Below are 24,501 nucleotides of genomic sequence, written 5' to 3'. Positions count from 1 at the left end.
TTGTAATTCATTTGTTATAATTATGTAAGAATTTAACTATAACTAAAATGATATTGTAGAATAGTAATATTTATGCAAATGGCTGAAAAAGTTAAAATATCCATATTTATGAGAACAATTTTAGAACTCTAATAGGATGAATATAAAGTCAATTACACTTTTTTATAATATTGTAATCATGTATTAGAAATTAATAACTAATAAACAATTATACTGAACATATAAGATGTAAGGCGTACAAATTTTTTTACAAATATGATATAGGAATTAAATCATTATATATAAAGAAAGCTTAATATGCATTACGTAAAGTTTGCTACTTCTTTATTCATAAATAATGTAACATAAGGTAGGATAAAGTTAATATAGAAATTAATATAAGTAACACACATTTATATATATATTTATTATATATAGTACTATAAATTTTTAGCTACATCTTTGTACTGAAAAATACTAATAGTAAATTTGTTAAAAATAATATACAGTGGTATGTAACATACGAATGATATATAGTTGTACAAGTTCATGTTATAAGAAAAATCAATCCTGCACTTTATTACATAGTACATTTTAGGAATTCCTATTATATAGGACTCTGCTGTACATATATAGATGGTAATTGTTTGAAAGAAAAAGAATATTTTACATATCATATACTATTTATTTGTAAGTACATTATGTTTATTCAAAACATTTTCTCAGTGCATGTGATTTTATATATGTACAATTAAAAATGAATGGTTAACTTTAAAAAAATATGTACAAATATAAAGGAAGATGCTTTCTTTGACATTATCAATGTTACGGTAATGCTATATATTTATGTATAGTACTATAAACTTAAATGCATTAAGTTTTTACATTGTCAGTTTTACATAATTGTACTTTTCCAAAATTTTTACGAGGACGTTGGCATTAAAGTTAAGCCTTTACAATCAATAGCAATCTTTATGCCTAATACGAATAATCCAATACTTTTAACTACTGACCTGTGAACAAATGATTATAATAATAAATTTCATTGTTACTTACATTGAATAAATAAAATATTATTCATAAGAAATATTTTACGCTACACGAGGTTAAGTATTGGCAAGATTTAAATGAAAAGTTATGAACAGAATTGTAATAATCGTTACATACCATTGAAAAGGATCGTGGTAAACACTTTTTACAAATTTTACAACATTTGCCATTGTAATGCAAGTTTAAAAATAAATATTCTTTTGTTTTAATTATTTGTGTTCAAAAACTATTCGAATTAATTTGAAATTGTAGCATTGAACAAGTCATATACGTAAGTTTTTACGATAGATCATACTCGGTTTGCGCAATCGTAAATGTGTTGTGCGCGCAGCTCGAATAACTTCAGTCATATACATAGTGAACAAAATATACAGAAAGCGAAAAAAGGCATGACCAGTTTTGAAAATTTCAGGTAGTGAAGGTTTAAAAATATGGAATTTTGGCGATTTGAGAATTTTGAGATTTGGAAATTTACTTATAAAGTATCTTCAAACAAACATATACGAATCGACTGAGTAGCACATAAAAATGTATATAACTTAAACCAATCAAAGCTACATGCGCAGATAAATAAAAACCTATTGGAGTGGTGAGAGAACTTTGGTTTCTTTTTTATCCATGTGGTATTTAGTCATTTATAATCTCTTTCTTGCTTCATATGACTATGTAACTTTTGTTCAGTACGTAATTAAATTAACTACAGATTAAAAAATATTTAATAACTGAATTTATGGCATACATAGTACAAATTTAATTGTATGACTATATTTTATTTTTATGTATCTAATGTGTTGACACTGTAGTGTTAATTATAAGTACCTAACTTCAAATCACAGTACATAAGTGCGGCGTGAGTAGGTGACAAATAAAATTCAAATGACTTGAAATTAAAAAAATTACGAACGGTAAATAAACTGTATTCATTAATAATTTGTTTTGTTACGATTTTCAAAGTGAAATATCTATTATGTTATTATTATATTTATCTTAAAGTACTTGAAGAACTTACATGTTTATTTACTATTTGTATTTATTTAGTTATATGTTTATATTATTATAGTACAAAATGTCATTTTAAATATTAAAGTAAAATACATTCTATCGTGTTCGTAATTTTTATTATTTTTATGTAGTACAATTAAAATGAACAATTTCAATCAATTTGAGTTTTAAGTAAGAAATATTTGTAGTATAAAAATTTCACTAAGACAAAATTTTTGTGTTAGGTTTTTAACAATTCTTTATTTTACAGAGAATCATAATCATTTTGGAAGACACAAAATTTATTCAATAATATGTTAGAGGAAGGATTTACTACTATTGTTCTACATACTTTGTCTACTATGATATTTTTCATATTTACAATAAATTTCTTTCGATACCTTATAGGAGAGCCCCGTATTCATATTAGAGATGTTACCAAACAGCACAATTGGAAATCCATTAGAAGAGAAACAAAGGTATTTGTACATACATTTAAAATATACATTTCTTACTTTTTTTTTATCTTTTCATAGATTATTATATGATACTTATACATTATTAAACTAAGATACTTACAATCAATAAATATATTACAACAATTACGTAGATGAATCTGCTACAGCACGATTCTCTGAAAGAATAACTATATTTTGCATTAAGGATGTATATATTATTCTAAATATGTTCTTAAATATACTTTGTTACAAATTAATGTTAAAATGAATAAGGTCTAGAATAAATTAATTAGTTAAAAAATATCTCTGTTAAACTTAAAAGTTATTTAAATTACAATATGTGTAAATATATAAAAATTATATTTATTTCCATAGGCATATTATTGTAGTATTTGTGAAAGTTTATTGCTAAATATTAATGGCTTGATTTGTGATTCGTGTGGTGTATGTGCGGATCCTACATGTGTTAAGATTGCAGATAAACAATTGAAGTGCAAAATTATTACTCTGAACACAAATAATCCAATGAAACATCACTGGATAAAGGGTATGTTATATTCTAATATTCTTTCATATGATATTTAATACTTAGTGTCAAAATTTATATTTTATTTTTTGAATTTTGTTTTTTAGCATTTAAGTTTTAACATCATATGAATTATAGCTAATTTCTATTCGTTTCACACAAGGTAATTTACCTCTGAATGCGATATGTCACGTATGTAATGAAGAATGTGACTTGGAACCCGGTTTAATAGATTGGTGGTGTTGTTGGTGTCAAAGATGTGTGCACGACACTTGCAAAGCTAATCTATCTGAAGTATACATTACCTATTTTTGATTCATGTTTATGATATATGATTCTGATGTATTTATTTCGTTTTCATTTTCAGATATGTGATTTTGGTAAATTTAAATTAATGGTGATTCCGCCAAGTAGTTTGGACGTAATAAATTTACGAAGTACTGTTCGACGTAAATTACATATTCGTGCAGTTAAACCACCAAACTGGTCTCATTGGAAACCTCTTATAGTTGTTGGTAAGTTAATAAGTAATATGATAACTAAATAGTAGATGTTTATACACTTGTAATATAGCAAAGTCTGTAAAGTATAAATTTGAAGTCTATAAATTACATGATGTATGTATACTTTCCAAACTTATGTTTATATAATGTTTCTTTCAGCAAATAAAAAGTCTGGAAATAATGATGGAGCAGAAATCTTATCTTTGTTTAGAAGATTAATAAATCCTGCCCAAGTTGTTGATTTATCAGAACGCGATCCAGTTGCTCTTCTTGAATGGTGCCGTTTACTCGGAAAAGTATCGTGTACTATCCTTGTTGCGGGTGGAGATGGAACAATAGCTTGGCTTTTAAGTTCTATTCATAAACTTGGATTGGAGGTAATACAGATATTATATCAATGCTTAATTCAATTAAGGTTCATTAATATGTTAAATTATTTATCAAGTTTTTAGTAGAGAAAAATAGTCCTTGTAATATTGCTCATAAAGATTTCATATATTTTGAATTCATCTATATTGTACATTTGCCTAATTGCATTCACCTGATGTAAATATCGTAATACTGTATTACAATAGCAAAGTAAATGAATATAAAATGTTTTCATTTGGAATAGCCAGTTCCACCGTTAGCAATAATTCCTCTAGGAACAGGAAATGATTTATCAAGAGTATTAGGATGGGGAAAAGAACATGATTCAAGCAAGGATCCTACAGAGATCTTACAGGAATTGCAAACAGCAAAACAAGTGGAACTTGATAGGTACATAAAAAGTATGCAGTGTAGTAAATTGTCTTGAAATGTAGTTATATTGGTTTCAATATTATATTAGATGGACTGTGATAGTAAAGCCATATGGCGGATTGGGACTCAGAAACTTAAATCAGACATTTTACATGTATAACTATATAAGTGTAGGGGTTGACGCACAAGTAACATTAAATTTTCATCGTACACGAGAAAGCCGCTTCTATTTTTATAGCAGTAGATTGTTTAATAAGGTAATATATTTTATTTGATATTTGTTTAAAAATTATATTAAAAAATGTATGTTTTCTTTTAACAGCTACTGTATTTATGTTTTGGTACTCAACAAGTAGTAGAAAGAGAATGTAAAGACCTTGATAAAAGTATAGAAATATATCTAGATGGTAAGAAAGTGGATTTGCCCTCTATTGAAAGTATTGTAATATTGAATATTCCATCATGGGCAGCTGGTGTTGATCTTTGGAACATAGGGCTTGAAGGTATGAAATTTTGTTCTGTGTGCAAAATTAGATAAATATTTTACGTGATTTTTCTGTATGTCAAACAGATCATGAGAAATATGGCAAACAAAGTATCAATGACGAAAAGTTAGAAGTAGTTGCTCTTTACTCTTCCTTTCATATGGCTCAACTTCAGGTTGGACTTTCACAGCCTTATCGACTTGGACAAGCTAGTTCCATAAAGGTATTTCATGTTTAATCTAAATAGATTAAATTTTCAAAAAGCAAGCTTAAACATAATTAGGTAGTAGGTGTAATGAAAACATATTTTATTATTTACATTCATATCAATGTTATAAATGATCATTTTATAAAATACAGGTAAAATTACTAAAATCTTGCGCTATGCAAATTGATGGTGAACCGTGGTATCAACAACCTTGTGAATTTAACATTTCATATTGCAACAAAGCAATTATGCTCGAAAATATACTTAATAGGGATACTTAAATTTATCTGATAGTGTTACACAATTTCAATTATGTACATTCCACTGTTTAGTTTAAAACAAGTGAAAATTGATTACATTTTACGAAAAGAAACATATAAACTAATATGCCAAAAATGAAATATAAGGAATGTTATTTTAGTGACTAAAATATTTAGTGTAATTTTAAATAAATGGAAGATAATTTATTACTTTATTCTAATTATATCTTTTTTGTATAAATATTATGAAAATATATATATCGTTACATACATTGTGGTTATTATTTAAAAAATTATAATATTAGAAATGTAGTAATATTAATTATTTAGTCGAATTATGTCTCTGTCTGGCAAAAAAACAAGAAAAAGGAACGGAAACATTATAAATAGTATGCTATTTAAATTCAAAAAGTTGCAAAAATATCTCATATAAAGAAAACAATACATTATAGCAGTTATAAGTTAATGTAATGACTGTATTGAATACAATGGACATGAAAATGAAGTATACCATTGTAAAATCGGCAAACGGATATGTGAAATGACGACAAATGGAAACGTTTTAAAATGTAAATTTTAATACTCCGTTTACCTATTAATGGAGTTCATAGTCCATGTTAAAAGCAAAGGTTCTCTTCATATGTGTATATTTCTTTTCTTTTAACTCTTATAGGATAAATAAAGATTGATATATTAATTACAAATACTAATACACTTAAATTCAAATATTTTTTACCATTTATTTATTTGTAATAGCAAAGAAAATAGTTTCTGGTAAAATTATTTTAATATAGTCGAAAGAATATAATTTCAAAATCTAAATTCAAATTTAAGTTTGAAAAAAATGAACGAAACTATTATATATAATAATGTGTCACTATTATATATGTACAATAATATTTTCAATTAGACTCAAGTTTCAGATGATTTGAGAAAAGAATCACTTTGTGTAGATTGTCTTTGAATTTGTAACATATTTGAAGTTAGTTGAAGGATTTCCAATTACAAGAACTATTTTCAGTTATATCAGTACTGATAAATTTTCTAGTTATGACAGAACGACAAATGAATTTTCTTCTTATATTAATGACAATTTGGATAATGCATGAAACAGCTCGCATCATGAACAACATGAAGTAAATCTCTTGATTGTTTACTTAAATGACGTAATATTTAAAAATTCTTAAATATTAAATGCTAAGAACAGTTGCTCCAATTCTTGACAAATTAAAGTAAAATAATAATATATATTTGTTGTACAATTGATAATCAATGGAGCTATAAAAATATATCTTGCAATGATACAAAATGACAAGGTAAGACAACGTAACATTTTCTTTCATAGAAACTCAAAAAGATTCTTTTTTAAATTTGAAACCGAACTGATCACATTTATAACGCAAAATTTTCGCCAATTGTGGTGGTCCACAATAAAAAACTGTTACTTTACCCTTTCTCCTGTCTTGGAGTTGTTTAAAGACCTTATCCCAATTTGGCCGTCCTGCATTTGTTCTTGTTTTTAGGCCTGTTATAAGATCTCGTTTTTCCTGGGAAATGACACAATTGTGATTTGATTCAATAAAAATCATATTCTTTTTTTAATGTATACCTTATAATGTACTTAACAAAAAACAATAAATTTAATCGAATTTTAGGTGAAAGTTTACTATTATTTTGTTTCAGTTTATTAAATTTATCATTAGTATTACTTCTAACATATTTAGATATGTAGATAATGCGAATAACTACACTACATGTGTGTAATAAATAAAAATACAACAGAAATGTGTAGAAATATACAAAGATTTACAATGTGATGAAAGAAGATGAATGCAAATATAAAAGTATAAGGTAAGGCTGATTAAGAAGAATAGTTAATTCAGAGTCAATCAAAAAACAGTTAAACAAATATGATATAGAATCAAAGAATCTGTTATTCTAGTTTCAGGTATATACATAATATTCTATTACAAATCTGGTGTGTGCGTGTAATGAATGTTACAAATGACTCATTATTTTATGTGGATTTGAATTAATAAATTAATGTTATTTGCGGAATAAGAAAAGAACATACCATTTGATGAACTAAGTCCATTGCTAACTGCAAACTGACAGCCTTCATATCATTTTTTTGAAGGGCACTAGTGATGTACATGTGCATCTCAAGGAAACGTTCCATGGTAACGCCAAGTTCTGCTTGCTCCATTTCTAATTGAGATAGTAAGTTTACAAACCATTCAAATGATCTTTGATCTCTATTGATCCAGAAAAAGTCGACCTAAAGAAAAATAAGTAATATCTTCTTTAAATTTATTTTCATTAATGATGTTTGTTATTTTCATTAGTTGGATATTTATTTCCACCGATTAATGATTGAGTAACTTTTTCTATTTTTCTATTTAAAGATATTTAAAAATATCATATTTGGAGTTTTAATTCAGTAGAATAAAAGGAAACATAATAATCATGTGATATTTGCCTTTCGAAGATGCATGACAGTAGGTGGGATTTCACTAGCCCAGGAGAACTTGCATTTTGGACAAGTATGCCGGGCTTTCCAGTAACGATGCATAATGGATTGCAATATCGATGCAAAAGGTGTTACTCCAATTCCTGTTGCAATTAAAACTGCATGTTGCGCTTGAAATATGTGACTCGAGGGTGCTCCATATGGACCATCCAGGAAAATCTGAATAATTGTCAATGAAATCTTAGAACCATGCAAGAATTATAATATTTACTAAATTCATTTTTTAATCAACTTATTATAAATTATTTTGAGTTAGATAAATCAATATAAGAGTGACAAAATTTATTTTATAAAAAATGAATAGTGACTGTTGGAAAACAAATTGGTTTACACCAGCAAATAGATATAAACTGATTTCATTTTACTTAAATTACATAATTTTGAATTAATAGTAAACTATATTGAGTAGAATAATACGAAAGAGATGAAGAATATAATGATTTTACCTCTAACGGTTTTCCTATGGTATAATTCAAGTCTTCATGTGAACAAATATCATTTATGTTTCTCTTTGCGATTTCTTCAAACTTTGTATGTAATTTACCTTCTTCTGCTGCTGCCTGCATTGCGATTATATTGGTTGATAATCTTCTGCAGTCATTTGTATTTGGTTGTGATGCTGTTTTATATAAATTTTCTTTATTAATGTATTAATGAATGTAGAACTAGTTCTAACTTATTGTAGTTATGGAATCGTCTTTTAACAGTTTACATTAATTGATATTTTTGTTATAAGCTTTTTGAATATTTTAGCTCATATGAAAAAATTATCTAATTTAACAGTTGATTTTGCATAGTATCTTAGTAATAGATTCACACTTTAATAGTTTAGGCATTGCATTATTGATTAGATATTATAAATCAAAATTTTTTAATCTTAGTTCTTCAAGGAATTTATATATATTTTCAGAACTGTTAATCGCACTGTTATTATATATTGTTTCATTTATTTATAATTCAAATAGTACTAACTATTTTTATTCGTAGGTGTTACTGCTTCGTACTCGTGGTTTTCTAGACTCGGCGTTTTAAATGCAATTATCGTAGGTTTGGTTCTCATATACCGAAAACTTTGCGCTAATCCTTTGTTTTGTGGACTTGAATAAGCTTGATCTGAAGATTTCAATCGTGCACATCGCATTTGACGTTCATCGAAGCTTCTGTCCGATTCAGATCTCATATAGTTGCGGAGTCTACCAAAATGAAGTATAATATTAATATAACAATATATGTCGGTGAATCTAGAAAAGGAGTTGCAAACTGCTTACGCTGTCAGTCTTTCCTTTTTCTTGTTTCCTGTTTGCATATCTGGTACCGAGACGGATTTTTCTAAAGGCGATTTGGCACCAAGCAGCGAGCGATGAAGCTTTGGTTCCTTTGGAAGTTTGTCAATATTTGCTGAACCTACAATATTTGTATTATCTTCTTTTGTAGTCAGTTGTTTATGCAAGAAACAAATTCATTATTCATAAATATGTTGTTAATTAAGTTTTATAGTTAACAAATAATTTGAAGCGGACTTTGTATTTAACAATCGGTTTTAGTTAACAAAAGAAGATTATTATTTGTAATAAGATGATGAATATAATTTTGTTAAATTCAAGAAATCGAGTATATCAAATTATGATGTACAAAAATAAAATTAAATATTAGTAGGTTCTATCATTAGACAAAGCTTATGAAGATAATTTACCAATTGCAGAATGTGGTGACTGAATTATCTTTCCATTTTCTGAAGCGAAAATAGGATTATCAAAACAGCGACGGTTTCCTGTTAATAAGGCAGGTGAAACCATTTTTTTATTTAAGCTCAAATTTTGCTTTTGGTCCAGAAATCTGCATTAAACAAAAATAATTGAAATAATATTTGAATCTGATAAGCATAATTCAGATTAACTTGACATTAAACTTACACCTTATCAGAACTGTTAGAATTACTGCATCCTTCGATTGGAAACATGTTGTTCCGTTGAAGTTTCAGTTGTTCTTTTTCAAAATATGAATAGAGACTGTTGGTCCATTCTCCTACTGCTCGAATATGAAGCCATAAATAATCTAAAAAAACAACAAGATATGTTACTTATTAATATTGTAGAAAATATATAAGTAATATTTAGTACTCAGAGAGCCACTTTCATGTTTATTCAAACCTTCATGTTCTGGAGCACTACTGATTGTGAAAGGATGCCATTCATAACGAGCTATCACAGGAATATTCACAAACACGTAATCACCAGGATGAAAATCGAAATGTGGAGGTCTTTTAATGACCAAATGAGTTACTTTCGATGGTAGCAAAAGTCCTGAACTTATGTATGTTTTTCCTAGTTGAGAACGGGACCAAGCCATTCGTCGAATCCTCTCCAAAAGGTATATGGTACCTGGTCCTATGAACCATTTCCAGAAATTTGGTCCATGTAATATTAGCAATATCCAGAATGGTATATACAACAGGTGTGACCAATAAAATATCTGTAAAATATAAGGGAAGTTTGTTAATGACTGAGAATATATGGATAAAATTTCAAATAGAAATTCCATATACATTCTATAATGATCATAAATTCCTATCAATTAATTATTTATGTAAAATATAATATATTAGTCTGTATGCATATTATAATTTATGACAAAATCAACAATTCTCATAATACATAGCTTCTATGTTTAGAACAGCTTTATTTCATGAACAGAGTAATTCACAGCAATTGAATACTATATTCAATATTATATTTTTTATAATATATGAAATATTATATTCTTTAGATAGACGTGATTAAACAGTTCATTTATTACATTTCATAAGCATTAGCGTTCTTATTGAATACATATAATGTTTTACCTCAAAGCAGCCCCCTCTGCGAACAAACCGCATTGAACATATTGTCATTATGGCAAGAAGAAAAACGAGAACAACTCCAGTTGGATTTGCATAGCCATCCACGAGACCAAACAGACCTGGTCTATCTGTCAGCAACCATTCAGATAAAGTGTAATTATTTTGATTAAGAATTTCATCGTTTATCACCACTGTACCTGAAAATAGTAAGATGACATATACTTTTAGGACTTCAGAGTTTTGAAACTTCAAGGCTTTTAGATTTCAGAATTTTGAAACTATGGAACTTTTAAGCATAGTTATAAAATGTGTTGCAAAATATGTTACATGTATCTAATACCACATACCTCAAAATTAAAGAACGTACCAAAATTCAACAGATGCATCAGTGTGTGTACCACGCTGAAAACGCCGATTAGAACTCCAGTCATCTTGTGAAGATAAATATGCTGATCTAATGGCAACACAGAATTGAATCCATGTGTTCGTAAGAAAGTAATGCATTGCCTCAACATAAGAACCAAGATGAAGCTGCAGTTAAAATTTAAACACTGTCCTGTATTAAAAAATTTATTCCTATTAAAATTCATTTTAGCTTTCAATACCTTGGCTATCTTAATACTAATAAAAGGTATTTAATACAAATTCGTGTCAGAATCTATACAGGGTGTTAAAAAAATATTCAGTATTTATATGCTAGATAGGACACACTGTATAGAATGAAAAAACGTTAATTAACAAAGGTCAAAGGGTCATATATCATATACCATATATTACTATGTATATGTGAAAGTTTGTAATTTCTGAGATATAAACATTTTTGTATATTATCATCATTATTGCCTTATTATTGGTTTGATGATATTTATAGGTATTTCTCTTGTCTTTATATTTTCATACACCTATCATAATCATTTCATACATAATCATATTAATTATATTAATTGCAAGGTGACTGTTTACATAGTATTAGTTATAGAATAACTGTTCACGAAGCATCCAGACAAGAGTAGTATTAATTCCTACATTATCGGATATTCTTCGCCGTTTTCAGGATTTTCTTTTACAATTCTTGAAATACAATTCTCCGTTTTGGGTATCGGTACAGAGGTACTTCTGTCAATATTTTCAGTGCAATATTTTTAGAATTTCGAGGTAAACATCGCCCGCGATGATTCAAAAAATACAAAGATATTTATATCACAAAAAGTACGTCTGCCATTGAAGAAATTTTGTTACCACAAGCTCGAGCGAGCATAACATAGCCATTAGATCGTCGATATTCGTAAAGTCTGGAGATGAAGAGAGCCACATTGATGGAGACAAAGATCGAGATGAAGGCAATGTAGACATAATTATTTTTCATGTACGGTTTCGTTAACTGATAAGGTCTCAATGATGCCAGGAAGCCCAAACCAGTCTTCGGTTTCAATTTTGGTTTTGGTGGCACTAACCATCGGTCGATGCTGTGATTTAAATTCAGTTTCAATAATTTTTTGCTATAATTTATGAATCAGTTTCACAGCGAGTTGTGACGTAATGGTTTATTTACCTAATAGAAAGGTTCTCCAATAATCCATCATGTTTTTCTAATTGATTTTTCAAGGCTTCGAACGTGATGGCTCCCCTGTTAGCCTGATCAGCGTCTTCGAATAACGCTATGGTTAATTCCTCGATTTGTTCTTCGCTACACTCTATTCCATTTTCCTCCATGCATGCTCTCATCACGTGTTCCAGTTCACGAAGCTGTATCAATCCATCACCTTTTCCCGAAATAACAAATTTTGGGTTAATATGATTTTACAGGAAATGAAAAATGTAAGAGTATTAGGGAGAGGTTTTATTCTGCTCAACATTCTAAATTCAATTTGATGTAGGCAAATTAAGTTTCTATTAATAATCAATAATACTCGTGAAAATTTGAAACATTAGATAATTAATATCAATGTTGATTAAAATGTTAAATATTTAAATTAGTACTTTTACTGTTATTAACAGGTCTTAAATATATATTCCTAGTATTTCAAATTTAATTAATGTAATTTATATTTAAATAATAAAATATATATGAAAATGCTTTACCATCGATATCATAAACTTTGAAAAGAAATTTGATTTTGTCATCGGGACTCTTTCCCGCGAATTGATTCATCGCGTCAAGAAATTCCTGCAAGGATATGGTTCCAGAATTGTCCTTGTCGAATATTTGGAACACTCTGTCAGTGAAGAATGGCTGAAAGCATAATTTTTCCAGTTAAAAAGTACTTCCTTGACATATTAATTGTATTTTTATCATTTTTGTCTGATCATTATATTTTTTTACTTAATATTTAATGTATTGCTACAGAATGTTTCACTTAAAAGCTTTAATGAAAATTAAAAAAGGAAACGATTTTAAATTGCAAATTTCAAATGAAAAATACTTATGCCTCCTGCCTACGTTCTTCGAAGTGACGATTTTGTTAAATTCTTCGCGCCTTATTTCTTTCTCGTTGCCGACAGTCTGTTTAAAAATTTTTTCCAGCCATTCTAAACTGCGTTTATCAAAACCAGCTCGTGGTCTGCAAAGAACATCACAAAAGATTATTTATAAATCAGATTTATTATATAATAAAAAGTAAATTCTCTCATGAACAACATTGTAATAATAATAAATATTAAATAAATTATAATATTAATATTTTTGGGATATAAATTTAATTGAATTAAGAAATATAAGAAAAGCTTTAAATTTGAGAAACTGTTATATTAATGAAGGTAAAAAGTAGATTAAAAAATACATTGCAAAAAGTCGCTCTATTATACATCTTTTACAAACTAGTACAATACTATTTACATCAGGTGTCGATATTACCTTGTATCGCTGATGCTTGAAATAAATTCCATAATTTGAGAGGATGTCACGTATCCCACATTTTCTTCATCGATCAGTCGATATAATTTATCTACAATCTATAACATAGAAATTTGTTGAAAACAACTTTGATGATAAAATAATTTATTTATTAATAAATAATAATTTATTGCTGAAAGTATAATATTATATTTCTAATTATTAATTTACTATTTATTTGTTTATCATTTATTGCTATACTATACTATTTATTTATTATAAATATGTAACTTGCAATATTTCAAATTTCATTTCAAATTTGGTTGAATTCTATATTCATAACAAATCAATAAATATTGTTCAGATAGTTTCATAAAAAATTATTATTTTCGTTATTGCATAAAAATGAAAATAAAATAAAATAGAATATTCAAGTAAAAGCATAAAAATATTAAATAACAGATAAAATTTGTTTTCATTATTATAAACAAATGAAAGCAAAATGAAATTAGATGTTTAGGTAAGTAAATATAATTTGTAAATATTTTATAGAATTTATTTTACACATTTGGTGACAAATTGCAGTATTAAACATTTACCTCCTTAGTAGAGAATATTTGTTGAAATTTCATCAGGCTTATAGGATTCTCGTTGCACAGACTGTATGCAACGCTTTCGATATGGCTAATGAAATCGATATGTTTTTCATTTCTGTAAAAATGATTGAACCTTGTCAATATGTAATACAAATTCATGTTTATCTTTCCAGTATAATATGTATTAAATTAATTTATAATTGTTCTCACGTAAATCTTCCTTTTAAAAATTCGATCCACTCATCTTGTGTCAGCAACATATCCTGATTTCGGTCGAAAAGCGAGAACAATTTTCCCAGCAATGTCTGGAATCAAGTTTCATTATTTTTCATTTGTATCAAATTAAAAATTTAAATATTGTTTCTTATTTTAGTTTTACTCTGTATGATATATTTCCCCTTTTGCATTTTGTATTTTCAAATTGCAGAATTATGATTCTTGTTTTATTGTTTTTTAGGATTATGCTAACACAAATTCTGAACTTCTTTAATTTTCCATTTACAAGCTTACAAATCTTTTAAATTTCAAAATAATAAGAGCATATTTCATATGCCAATAAATTGTATTACATTTTTATTAAAAACAACCTTAATTATAATTCTAGAATATCAATTTATATTATAGTTGTAGAATATCCTAACAGAAGTCAGATTGTTCATATCAGGTGTCGAAATAGGTTAATGATTCTTTAGGAAGAACGAGTTACATGAATTAGCATTAAAAAATACATGGTCCCGTTAAAAAATAATGAAGTTGACTTTCAGATGTCCTTCACGCCACCACCTACACGAAGCTTATTACCATTGAATTATGTTTCCACTAAAATCATTGACCTTCCATTCGAAACATCTCCTGGCAATACAAATAATTGTTTAGATATCAAGGCAAACGTTACGAATACAAACACCCTGTACAATTATTTAAAAAAATGTATTACAAGTATTGCGAATATTTATGCATATATGATATATCTAAAACTATAAAGAAAACAAATCAAATATTCCATAATGGATCTCCTAAATTATACGGCTTATTTATACTTTGCAGTTTGCAAATCTTGCTACATGCATAAATATTTGCGGGCTAATATATACGTTTTGTTTCTACTGTCTTCTATTTTGATCCCGGCATCTGGCGAGTACGATAATTCATAATTTCTTACGTGTTATCTTCGGTAAATCTTAACCTGAGGAAAACAATAAAGTTATCAATAAATTCTTTTACGTTTTTCTGATTAAAATACGACAAAACATTATATAATTTTGACTATAATTACTGGTTTAATTGACGATAAGTTTTAAACGCAAAGGAAGATAGCGGGTGGAAAAGAGACTGCGATTATATCAGTCAAAAAACATCAAAACCCTGTTTTATTATTTGCAATACAAATGTGCCGTTAACTTTTTTATTTTCAGTCTTTTTTTCTATTCAACTTTTCCCAACTAATTAGTGACATTTTCTTCATTAAAATGAGACCAAACACAATATAATTCAAGGCATATTTATTTGTAATAATGAACAGAAATAAAACCCTCGAAGATAGAGCTAAGTCTACGATTTCGACTGTCAAATGCATCACGTGATTATCCGAATAGCGCCGAAGAAAAGCGAAATTACTCGACATGTCATTCCGCGTCTGTTTACCGCGAATCTTACTACGGTAAAACATCTATATAAACAAAACGCTTGAAATAAGTAAATATATTATGAATTACGTCACATTTAGTCTCATTTTAATCAGGAAAGTATCACAAATATGTCGGTAAGAAGTTTCATAACAAAAACATCAAAAATAAAAAAGTTCTTGCATTAAAATTGTTCCAACGATGTGTTCACTACAGTATTCTCTTCGTAAATGTTAAAAAGATCTCTACCGAAAATGTTAAAATTGTATCCTCACTACTGGGGGGATCCCCCTCGAAATCAGTCAAGAATGAAACACGATCGGTCGCCAAAACGACGAGGATCGAATATCGGTGAGACACATATTAATGCAAGCAAAGGAAAAGATTGTAACTTTCTTATTTCTTACTATTTTTTTATGAAACTTTTACTGTTGTATTTCTCTAGATTTCCTGATTAAAATGACACCAAACATAATATAATTACGTTACAATTGCGTGTGTAACGAGTGATTAAAGTTTTTAACATAAAAGAGGACGGCGAATGGAAAAGAAAGAGAAGCAGAAGGTTGACGCGTTCGGCAAACATGAAAGACTCGTGCGTCTTCTGTCTTTTAAATTCAAAAATTAAAATTCTTTATTTTTGGGGTTTCATCAATGAAGCTTTGATTATCGTATTCGTCTCGTTTTTCTGATTAAAATGGTACCAAACATAGTATAATTAAAATCATAATTACTTGTATAGCAAGCCTTTAGGAGGAATTCGCACCTCTACCGTAAATGTTACATCCCAAACTTTCATGGCTTGTTACATAAGTAATTACGATCGTAATCATATCGTGTTTGGTGTCATTCTAATCAAAAAAACGAGACAAATACGATGGTAAAAGTTCCATTGACGAAAAACCAAAAATAAAGAATTTTAATTTTTAAATTTAGAAGACAGAACACGCACGAGTCTTTCATGTTTGCCGAACGCTCGAAACTCTATCCCTCCTTGTCTTTTGTATCGCTGGCTCTTTTTACGTTCAGCACACAACAAAAAATGTAGGACCTCTACCGTAAATGTTACAATCGAGACCGGCAAAAGTAACATTTACGGAGAGAATACTGTATTTGTTTACGTTCGTAGTTCGGATATTCCTGTCATTCGCTAAACTTCGGTAAATGTCGGAACTACATGATGTAAACGAAAGTTCGTATCCGAAAGATTCGCTTATATCCAGACTCTACAGTGACGCGTTAATCGTGTAGTATGTGACGATAATCATGAATAATGTAATTATTATATGAATTCTGGGCCGAAGTGACCACGACCACGACCAAATAACGAGAATCGAAGACCCTCGAGGCGTGTGAAGGCTTATTGGCCCCCGGCGATCAACCACCTTGATCGAAATCTTTGGTCCTCGATAGAAATCCCGTTGCCATTATGCTTTGATCCCGTCATACCTTGTCTCCGCTGGGTATCCTTTTCCCTTGAGCGAACAGATTCCTCGGTGTTAAGTCATTCTCCACTCGATTATCTCTTTCACCTTGCTGTTATTTACTTTTAATGGTAACGCGACCTTGTCTTATTTCCTATCCCTCGATTTCTTCGACTTTTCGGTTCTCCTTGCAAAGTGGTTTATCCCCGGATTACAAAGTTATCGAATTTCTCAGATTTCTAAATTCGAACATTTTTTCTGCCCTTCTAACTTGGTAATTTGACATTTCTATATTTATAAATTTCTTTTTGAATTTCTATATTTATAAATTTCTTTTTGAATTTCTATATTTGTAAATTTTTATGCTATTAGATTTTTAGATTTTGAAATCGAACATTTTTAATTTTAAGTTTTTTAAATTCGGGAATTATTCCTGTATTTCTATGCATCTAATTTCGTAGATTTCTAAATTATCAAAATTCGAAATTTACAAATTTTTAAATTCTCAAGTTTTTCTATTACCATATTTCTAAATTTCTGAGTTGAACAATTTGATAAATTAAAATTTCAAAATTCGAAAAATGATCATATTTTATCATTACCATATTTCTAAATTTTTGAATTGGAGAATTTGAGAAATTGAAATTTGGAAATTTGTGAAATGAAAATTTGAAAATTTCAAAAATCAAAATTTGAAAATTCCAGAAATTGAAATTTGAAAATTTGTGAAATTGAAATTTGAAAATTTGTGAAAACGAAATTTGAAAATTCCAAAAATCAAAATTTGAAAGTTCCAAAAATCAAAATTTCAAAATTTGTGAAATCGAAATTTGAAAGTTCCAAAAATCAAAATTTGAAAATTCCAAAAATTAAAATTTGTAAATTCGTAAAAGCAAACACTTTTAATTACGTGCACCGTGCACGTCGGTGCCAGTGAGTTCTTTCACGCGCACTAAATCTGCCCATCGTTAATCTTCACCTCCAAGGTTTGCTAACATAACACCATTCATAAACAGTTCATCGATAAAAAAGAAAATTGCTTACCTGATCCAATAAAAGTTGTCTAAACGTCTCCCTATTATAACGAGCTACTCCATTCACCCCGATTATATGCGAACATTCTTCTAAAATATTCGATCTTCTTCTTTCCATCAAATATTCGTCTTCCGCGCGATTGACTTCACCTTCCATTTTTCTTCTCACTGTCTTCATCGAATCAACAACAAATTTATCAAGTCCAAACAAATTCGATCACTTTACACATCAATGTTTAGTTCTTAATCACGATCCAGGTCTTTGAGATTATGCACACAATATCAAATTCTCAAATTTTTACAGAAAAACTTTTTTGTAGTAATGAAATATTTAGGTGACAGATTAATTGAAATTTAATCAAACTTGTAGTTATTAAATTAACAAAAATTTATTTTTGATTAAATTAAGAAATAGTTTAGAAAATATGAAGCGTCAAAATAAAATTAAACGTATAATTGTTATTTTATCTTTGAATAAGAATGAACAAATTTGTAAAAAATAAATAAGAGAAATTTTAATCATACTTGAATTGTCGCAAAATCGTCCTTGCGATGTTTTTAAACAATAATTAAAAAAAAGTACAATTATAAATGAAAGTAACATAAAATTTAAATTATCATTTACTTTTAATATATTGCAATGTTAAGTTAGAACTAAAAATACAATTGAAAATAAATTTATAATTTAATTAAACAATTTTATTTATAAATAACATTCAAATTTTCTGATTTACACTTCACCGTTGCTGAGACGTCACTTTTAAATGAATTGACTACAATAATCGCCTAAGTTTGGTAAGAGACATCATCCATCACGTATCAATACATTATTTAATTGAGTATGATTTTATTGTATCATTAGAGGGAATGAAGAAGAAGAAGACGAAGATAGTGTTTGAGATACACTGTGGTTCACCATTTGCCAAGCAACTGGATCGAGCGATGGCGGGTAACTGACGAACGAAAATCATCGATTCGAATCGCGAGAGATCGCTGTATGTATTCTGTTAATCTATTCCGGTAATTTTCAGAAGCACGATGTGCCAAGGAGAGGGATGCCTTTCGATTTCAATAAAGATCCAACGTTCGAACGGCGATACAGACAGATGTACAAACAGACAACCTTTCACTTCTTCGTGAGTCATTCGTTTCTTTTTTTCATTTGTCCCTTCCATTTCTTTTTCCTTCGACAACTTTCTTCGTATTCTTCTTTTTACCCTTGATAAATGCTCCCTTTACTCGATTTCGTTCACCACTTTTATTTTACCTTTATCATATAAAACTGATTGAAAGTAACGTTAATTGTTTGAAATTAATTATAATGTTAATTGTATAAAACTGATTGTAAGTAATACAGATTGTATGAAACTAATTGTAAGTTACATTGACTGTGTTAAACTAACTGTAACTAATATTAATTGCATAACACTAACTGTAAGTAATATTGATTGTATAAAACTGATTGTACATAGTAATTGTATAAAATTAATTGTAAATATCATTTGATGTAGGAAACTAATTGTATAACACTAATTATAAGTAATGTTGATTGTATAAAACTGATTGCAAGTAACATTAGTCGCATAAAACTAATTGTAACACTAATTATAACTAACATTGATTGTACAAATCTGATTGTAAGTAACATTAGTTGCATAAAACTAATTGTAACACTAAATGTATAACACTAATTATAAGAAACATTGATTATATAAAATCAATTGTATAATGTTAATTGTAAGTAACATTAGTCATATAAAACTAATTGTAAGTAACACTAAATGTGTAACACTAGTTATAACTAATATTGATTGTACAAATCTGATTGTAAGTAACATTAATTGTATAAAATTAATTGTAAGTAACATTGATGGTATAAAACTAATTGTAAATAACATTGATTATATAAAATCAATTGTATAATGTTAATTGTAAGTAACATTAGTCGTATAAAACTTAATTGTAAGTAACACTAAATGTGTAACACTAGTTATAACTAACATTGATTGTACAAATCTGATTGTAAGTAACATTAATTGTATAAAATTAATTGTAAGTAACATTGATGGTATAAAACTAATTGTAAATAACATTGATTATATAAAACTAATTATAAGTAACATTAACAGTTTAAAACTAATTGTAACCATGTTTGTTGGAAGATAATTGCAGTACCTGCAGGTAAAAGTATGTGAAATTTCAAGGCTAAAAATATTGTAGGTATCGATATTTGATGTGAACGATATTGTAAACATGATCTACAGTTACAATGTTATTCGTATCGGGTGTCGATATATCTGGCTTACAACATTGTAACTTCTGTTACAGTTTTACAACTATAATACAAACTTAGCAATAAATAACGTTTTTTTTGGAACAATACCGTAATTTCGATTACTATTAATTTCGCCTATATTACAAAAAATACTTATATGTGTTGTAACTGTTATTTATATTGTACAAATTTTGTACGGAAGAGCATATGTTTTATTATAGAAGAAAAAGACAAGATTTTTTAGAATATTAAATGATTTCAGGTAGAAACTCGACTTTCAGGTTTAAGTATACTAAACGGAAATTTCTCTATCTATGTGTTGCAAGTGTTAATGTCGACGTATGTAGTCAGATTCTGTGATCGTAGTAGGACCGTTCGAAAACCGGAATTGCCTAAACTTTTATCGATTATAATGTATCTGCTGGATTGAGAAAGATAGGCAAAGCATCGTCACAAAATTTCAACCTTTATGATCTTTCAAATTACCACCTTCTTATTTTGTCAGTATTGTATAGCATTTATTACCGGTAATTTCTTTTTGCACGGTTAATTATAACTTTTTTAAACACATTTTTATTTCAGACACGTTACTTATTTTTAATACAAAATTAAATATACTATAATTTTCTTAAAATCGTTAAATTGTTAAATAAAAAAAATAATTATATATTTTTTAATAGCATAATATTTGTGCATATAAATTGGCGAATAAACATTTTACATATACATAACGATAACTGATCATCAACTTAGAGTTCATTTTGTGTAATTATAAGTTACGAATGATTTATGACCCTCGTGCTTCTGTTTTAAACCTTTAATGAAGCATAAAGTGAGTGCATTTTTTTGCAACTTTCACTTTTAACGATATGGTTAACGAGAGCATTATTTCTGAACTGTCAAAACCTTATAAACCGTTGGATAAGTACGCGAAGATTGGTTTATTATGTACAACTGCAAAATTTGACGAATAGAGTAGTTAAATACTTTGTTATAATGTTATTGTATATACTTGACAATGACATTGTTGATAAATATGTTTAAAACAAAATTAAATAATTACCTTAGTCAGTCCAATTAATTAGGCAAATACTTTAACTTTTTAACCACAATAATTAACAATAACCTTTATGTTATACAGCTTTTGGTTACAAAAAAGATGAGAAAGGAAGAAACTTACGAAATTTATTCTTCGATCGTTCATAATATATTCAATCCTTTGTTCAAAACAAAAATTTCTATTATAGTAAAAAAACTATGTTACGTACCATACCGTGTAAAGTACCATTCTATGTATAAACGTCGATTAAAAGAAAGTATAATTGGGAAAGATAGTACAAAAATTGTAGTAAAATATGCAATTTATTTATATTTGATAAAATACAATTGCAGTGTGCATCATTTGTAACCTATTTCCAATAGAGTATTAATATTTTGTCTTGTTTCGTAATTGCTTTTGTAGCGGCGAATAGTGTCAAATTATCCAGAACCATATTAATATTCAAATGTAGCATATTATGCAACTAAAATCACTGTGACAATTTTTCTCATTAAAACTACGTGAAAGTCATTTACACAAGAGTACTTGTTTTGCAGGTAACATTTACCAGAGCATACTGCTACTAAATCCGGTAGAACAGGAAATTAGTACTATGAGGTGCCAGGTACGAAAATAATATATAAAATAAAAAAGTGTACTTAACCTAATGTTCGGTCGAGTTTCTCGAATAAAATGATAGAAAATGGTCGTTTCTGGTAGTGAACGAAAATGAGAAATTATTTCATAACAATCTACAATCTGTATTATGAAGAATCAGAAATAAACAGTTATGATGCAGTCAATGTCTCAATTTATAAATCTTCGTTCGTAAATTTTGTATGGAATATTTCTTCATGTTTATAATCAGATAGTAAGCATGTTAGTTTTCCACATATTAAAAACAATGTTAATAGTGAAATAATACATTATTTTTAACTATATTACAATTACAAATTGTGGTATTACTATCAATTCTGTAGACGTACTTCAGAAAAATGATTTAAGGAACTATACAGGGGTACCAATTACCTTATTTGTGCTTTAAATTTATGTAAATTAACATTCTTTTATAATTGAATTTTACATTCTTATTGTTAGTTAAATCGCAAATTTAATTTGTAAATATATGGTGAAAAACAACAGTCTATTGTGAAAAGTATTTAAAAATCTTCAGTGTTACATATTTTTTAAATTTAAAAATTACGCGCGCTTTCTGAAAACAGTGCATCTCGTGCCATCTGATGGAAGATGATAAGATTACAAAAAACAAACAATATATTATTGGAAAATAAAGTTTAAAGTGTTTTGAAAACTTTAGTTCCCCATGTTCTTTAAAGTTTATATTTATGCTCGCTCTGTATCTGAATTTTTTAAAAAGTCGTACTTACCGACGATTCAACAATAAAAACCAATAGTTATCGACGTATTTGAATTTATACTATGATAGTAACCAGGAGAGAATTCTTTAACTGTCATATCGGCTGGAATTATATCTGAAATTTCATCTTTACATCAAAATGCCTTTAAGTACCAAAAAACTGGAATTATCATCATATACAAACATGTAAAATGAAATTTCTGAATTTATTATTTTAATACTGCAGCAGTTTAAAATTTTCAGTCCACAACGGAAAATGTACTCCAGTGTACTTTCTAGCTATTCTGTAGTTATGGATTACAGTTTAAAATTGTATACGTATGAATTGCAATTACTGTTTAAAATTAATTCAATCTTTAACATTAATAATAGAAGATTAAAATAAAGGAACTTGTAAAATTAAAAAAAAAATAATAATTCTTATCAGAATTTATGTTGAAGTATCAAACTAGAATTTGATTTGAAGAGGTAAGTAATTAATTACTAACAATGCAAGATGAATATCTTCATTATTATTAATATATATTGTTAACATAATACAGTTAAATAATAAGTCAGACAGTAAGGAAATTATTTATTATACAAAGTTACTTAAAGTAATTTACTTTTTCTTATATCAGTTTTTCTGAATTATCTATGAAACATGTTTGATATTAATAGTACATCATTAGTATTTTGTTTAGGGGAACAATGCAAAGGTCTTTAAGATTAAAACGTGAACTTGAACGACTTGCTCAGCATCCTTCAGAAGGAATTTGCTGCTTTTCAAAATCTGATGATCTTGAAAATTTAGTGGCAACGATTATTGGACCACATGGAAGCCCATACAGTGGATGTATTTTTCAGTTAGAAATTAACATATCTAAGCAATATCCATTTGAACCTCCACGGATTACTTTCCAGACACCTATTTACCATCCAAATATTGATAACAAAGGTCGTATTTGTATGGATCTATTAAACATGCCACCTAAAGGTAGTTGGAAACCAACTATCGGTTTGAAAAATTTATTAGATGCTGTACAATGTCTATTAGCAAATCCAAACCCTGATGATCCTCTGATGGCAGATATAGCACAAGAATACAAATTTAATAGACAAGAATTTGAAAAAAAAGCAAAAAGATTTGCAGAGAAAACAAAGAAGAGTCTTTCTTAATTAAGTGTAAGTATTTCATCTTTTTAAATATTTAAAAAGATAAGAAAAATATAAGAAAATACATATTTTAAATATAAAATATAATTAGCAATATCTCTAATAAAATAAAATATAATATAATAAACTATATTTACCAAGTACCATGATTTTTCAAACATAATGTCATTGTTTTCACTTTCAGCACAATATTTATTAATTAATAAATTATTAGTTAAGTTAAATTAAAAAATAAATCGTATAAAATATATTTAAAAAAAGTCAATTAAATTGAATTAAGAAGAAAGTATAGATTTATACAATAAAATAGTTCAGTATTAATTATGCTTAATAAATTTCATACTTTCAAAACTAAGTTTACAATTTATCATGCTATTTATATTATTGAATGTAATAAATAAAAATCAATAAAACGTATATACATACAACATTCATTAAAATTCATTCACCTGCTTCAAAAAATAAAGTTTTCTGTAACAAGTTTAAATGTAATGTAATGTTTGTAATAAGCGAACCATAGTATTATATTAGTTTAAAAATATAAAATAAAATAATTTAAAAATAACTCCTAGAAATAGTAAA

General features: G+C 27.7%; 3 protein-coding genes and 2 long non-coding RNA genes across 17 annotated transcripts; 3 read left to right on the top strand and 2 right to left on the bottom strand.

The window, feature by feature from the left end:
• Positions 1-378: 378 nt before the first annotated feature.
• Positions 379-1,448, bottom strand: LOC105662782 (uncharacterized). Its single transcript, XR_001096311.2, has 2 exons — positions 1,147-1,448; positions 379-992 (listed from the first exon to the last, which is right to left on the bottom strand). It is a non-coding gene; the product is annotated as an uncharacterized LOC105662782 (long non-coding RNA).
• Positions 1,449-1,478: 30 nt separating this feature from the next.
• Positions 1,479-7,366, top strand: Dgkepsilon (diacylglycerol kinase epsilon). Of its 7 annotated transcripts, XR_013039148.1 has the most exons (12): positions 1,799-1,934; positions 2,282-2,489; positions 2,844-3,015; positions 3,158-3,288; positions 3,362-3,509; positions 3,657-3,874; positions 4,111-4,256; positions 4,327-4,495; positions 4,561-4,741; positions 4,810-4,946; positions 6,875-7,042; positions 7,134-7,366. XR_013039148.1 is itself a non-coding variant. In XM_076534759.1 (11 exons), exons 2-11 carry the CDS (start codon positions 2,325-2,327, stop codon positions 5,210-5,212), a joined length of 1,596 nt encoding a protein of 531 aa, XP_076390874.1. In that variant the 5' UTR covers positions 1,479-1,618; positions 2,282-2,324; the 3' UTR covers positions 5,213-5,461. The 7 variants fall into 7 exon arrangements, 6 of the variants coding, with proteins under 6 accessions (XP_076390874.1, XP_076390875.1, XP_076390872.1 ...); XM_076534759.1 differs by lacking the exons at positions 1,799-1,934; positions 6,875-7,042; positions 7,134-7,366 and adding exons at positions 1,479-1,618; positions 5,084-5,461; XM_076534760.1 differs by lacking the exons at positions 6,875-7,042; positions 7,134-7,366 and adding an exon at positions 5,084-5,461 and having other exon boundaries at positions 1,760-1,879.
• On the bottom strand, positions 5,003-18,611 carry Nox (NADPH oxidase). Of its 6 annotated transcripts, XM_012287870.2 has the most exons (20): positions 15,266-15,523; positions 15,084-15,175; positions 14,200-14,294; positions 13,993-14,104; positions 13,415-13,512; positions 13,001-13,121; positions 12,643-12,793; positions 12,113-12,323; positions 11,800-12,026; positions 10,928-11,116; positions 10,564-10,757; positions 9,872-10,193; positions 9,635-9,776; positions 9,415-9,557; positions 8,990-9,146; positions 8,694-8,914; positions 8,168-8,340; positions 7,671-7,880; positions 7,266-7,469; positions 5,003-6,738 (listed from the first exon to the last, which is right to left on the bottom strand). In XM_012287870.2, the coding sequence occupies exons 3-20, from the start codon at positions 14,247-14,249 to the stop codon at positions 6,541-6,543; spliced, it is 3,123 nt and encodes a 1,040-aa protein (XP_012143260.2). In that variant the 5' UTR covers positions 14,250-14,294; positions 15,084-15,175; positions 15,266-15,523; the 3' UTR covers positions 5,003-6,540. The 6 variants fall into 6 exon arrangements, with proteins under 6 accessions (XP_012143260.2, XP_076390869.1, XP_012143255.2 ...); XM_076534754.1 differs by lacking the exons at positions 15,084-15,175; positions 15,266-15,523 and adding an exon at positions 18,083-18,611; XM_012287865.2 differs by lacking the exons at positions 15,084-15,175; positions 15,266-15,523 and adding an exon at positions 18,083-18,611 and having other exon boundaries at positions 8,990-9,143.
• Positions 18,612-18,680: 69 nt separating this feature from the next.
• On the top strand, positions 18,681-23,001 carry LOC143265049 (uncharacterized). Its single transcript, XR_013039151.1, has 3 exons — positions 18,681-19,021; positions 19,104-19,208; positions 21,944-23,001. It is a non-coding gene; the product is annotated as an uncharacterized LOC143265049 (long non-coding RNA).
• Positions 23,002-23,036: 35 nt separating this feature from the next.
• LOC100877290 (ubiquitin-conjugating enzyme E2 T) lies at positions 23,037-24,347 on the top strand. Of its 2 annotated transcripts, none has more exons than XM_076534764.1 (3): positions 23,037-23,232; positions 23,436-23,928; positions 24,104-24,347. In XM_076534764.1, the coding sequence occupies exon 2, from the start codon at positions 23,455-23,457 to the stop codon at positions 23,920-23,922; it is 468 nt and encodes a 155-aa protein (XP_076390879.1). In that variant the 5' UTR covers positions 23,037-23,232; positions 23,436-23,454; the 3' UTR covers positions 23,923-23,928; positions 24,104-24,347. The 2 variants fall into 2 exon arrangements, with proteins under 2 accessions (XP_076390879.1, XP_003704500.1); XM_003704452.3 differs by having other exon boundaries at positions 23,039-23,232; positions 23,448-23,928.
• The last annotated feature ends 154 nt before the right edge of the window (positions 24,348-24,501 follow it).

The sequence above is a fragment of the Megachile rotundata genome, chromosome 8, assembly GCF_050947335.1.
Source record: "Megachile rotundata isolate GNS110a chromosome 8, iyMegRotu1, whole genome shotgun sequence".
NCBI lineage: Eukaryota > Metazoa > Arthropoda > Insecta > Hymenoptera > Megachilidae > Megachile > Megachile rotundata.
The sequence above is the reverse complement of the archived record's forward strand: the minus strand, read 5'-3'. Positions and strand labels throughout refer to the sequence as shown.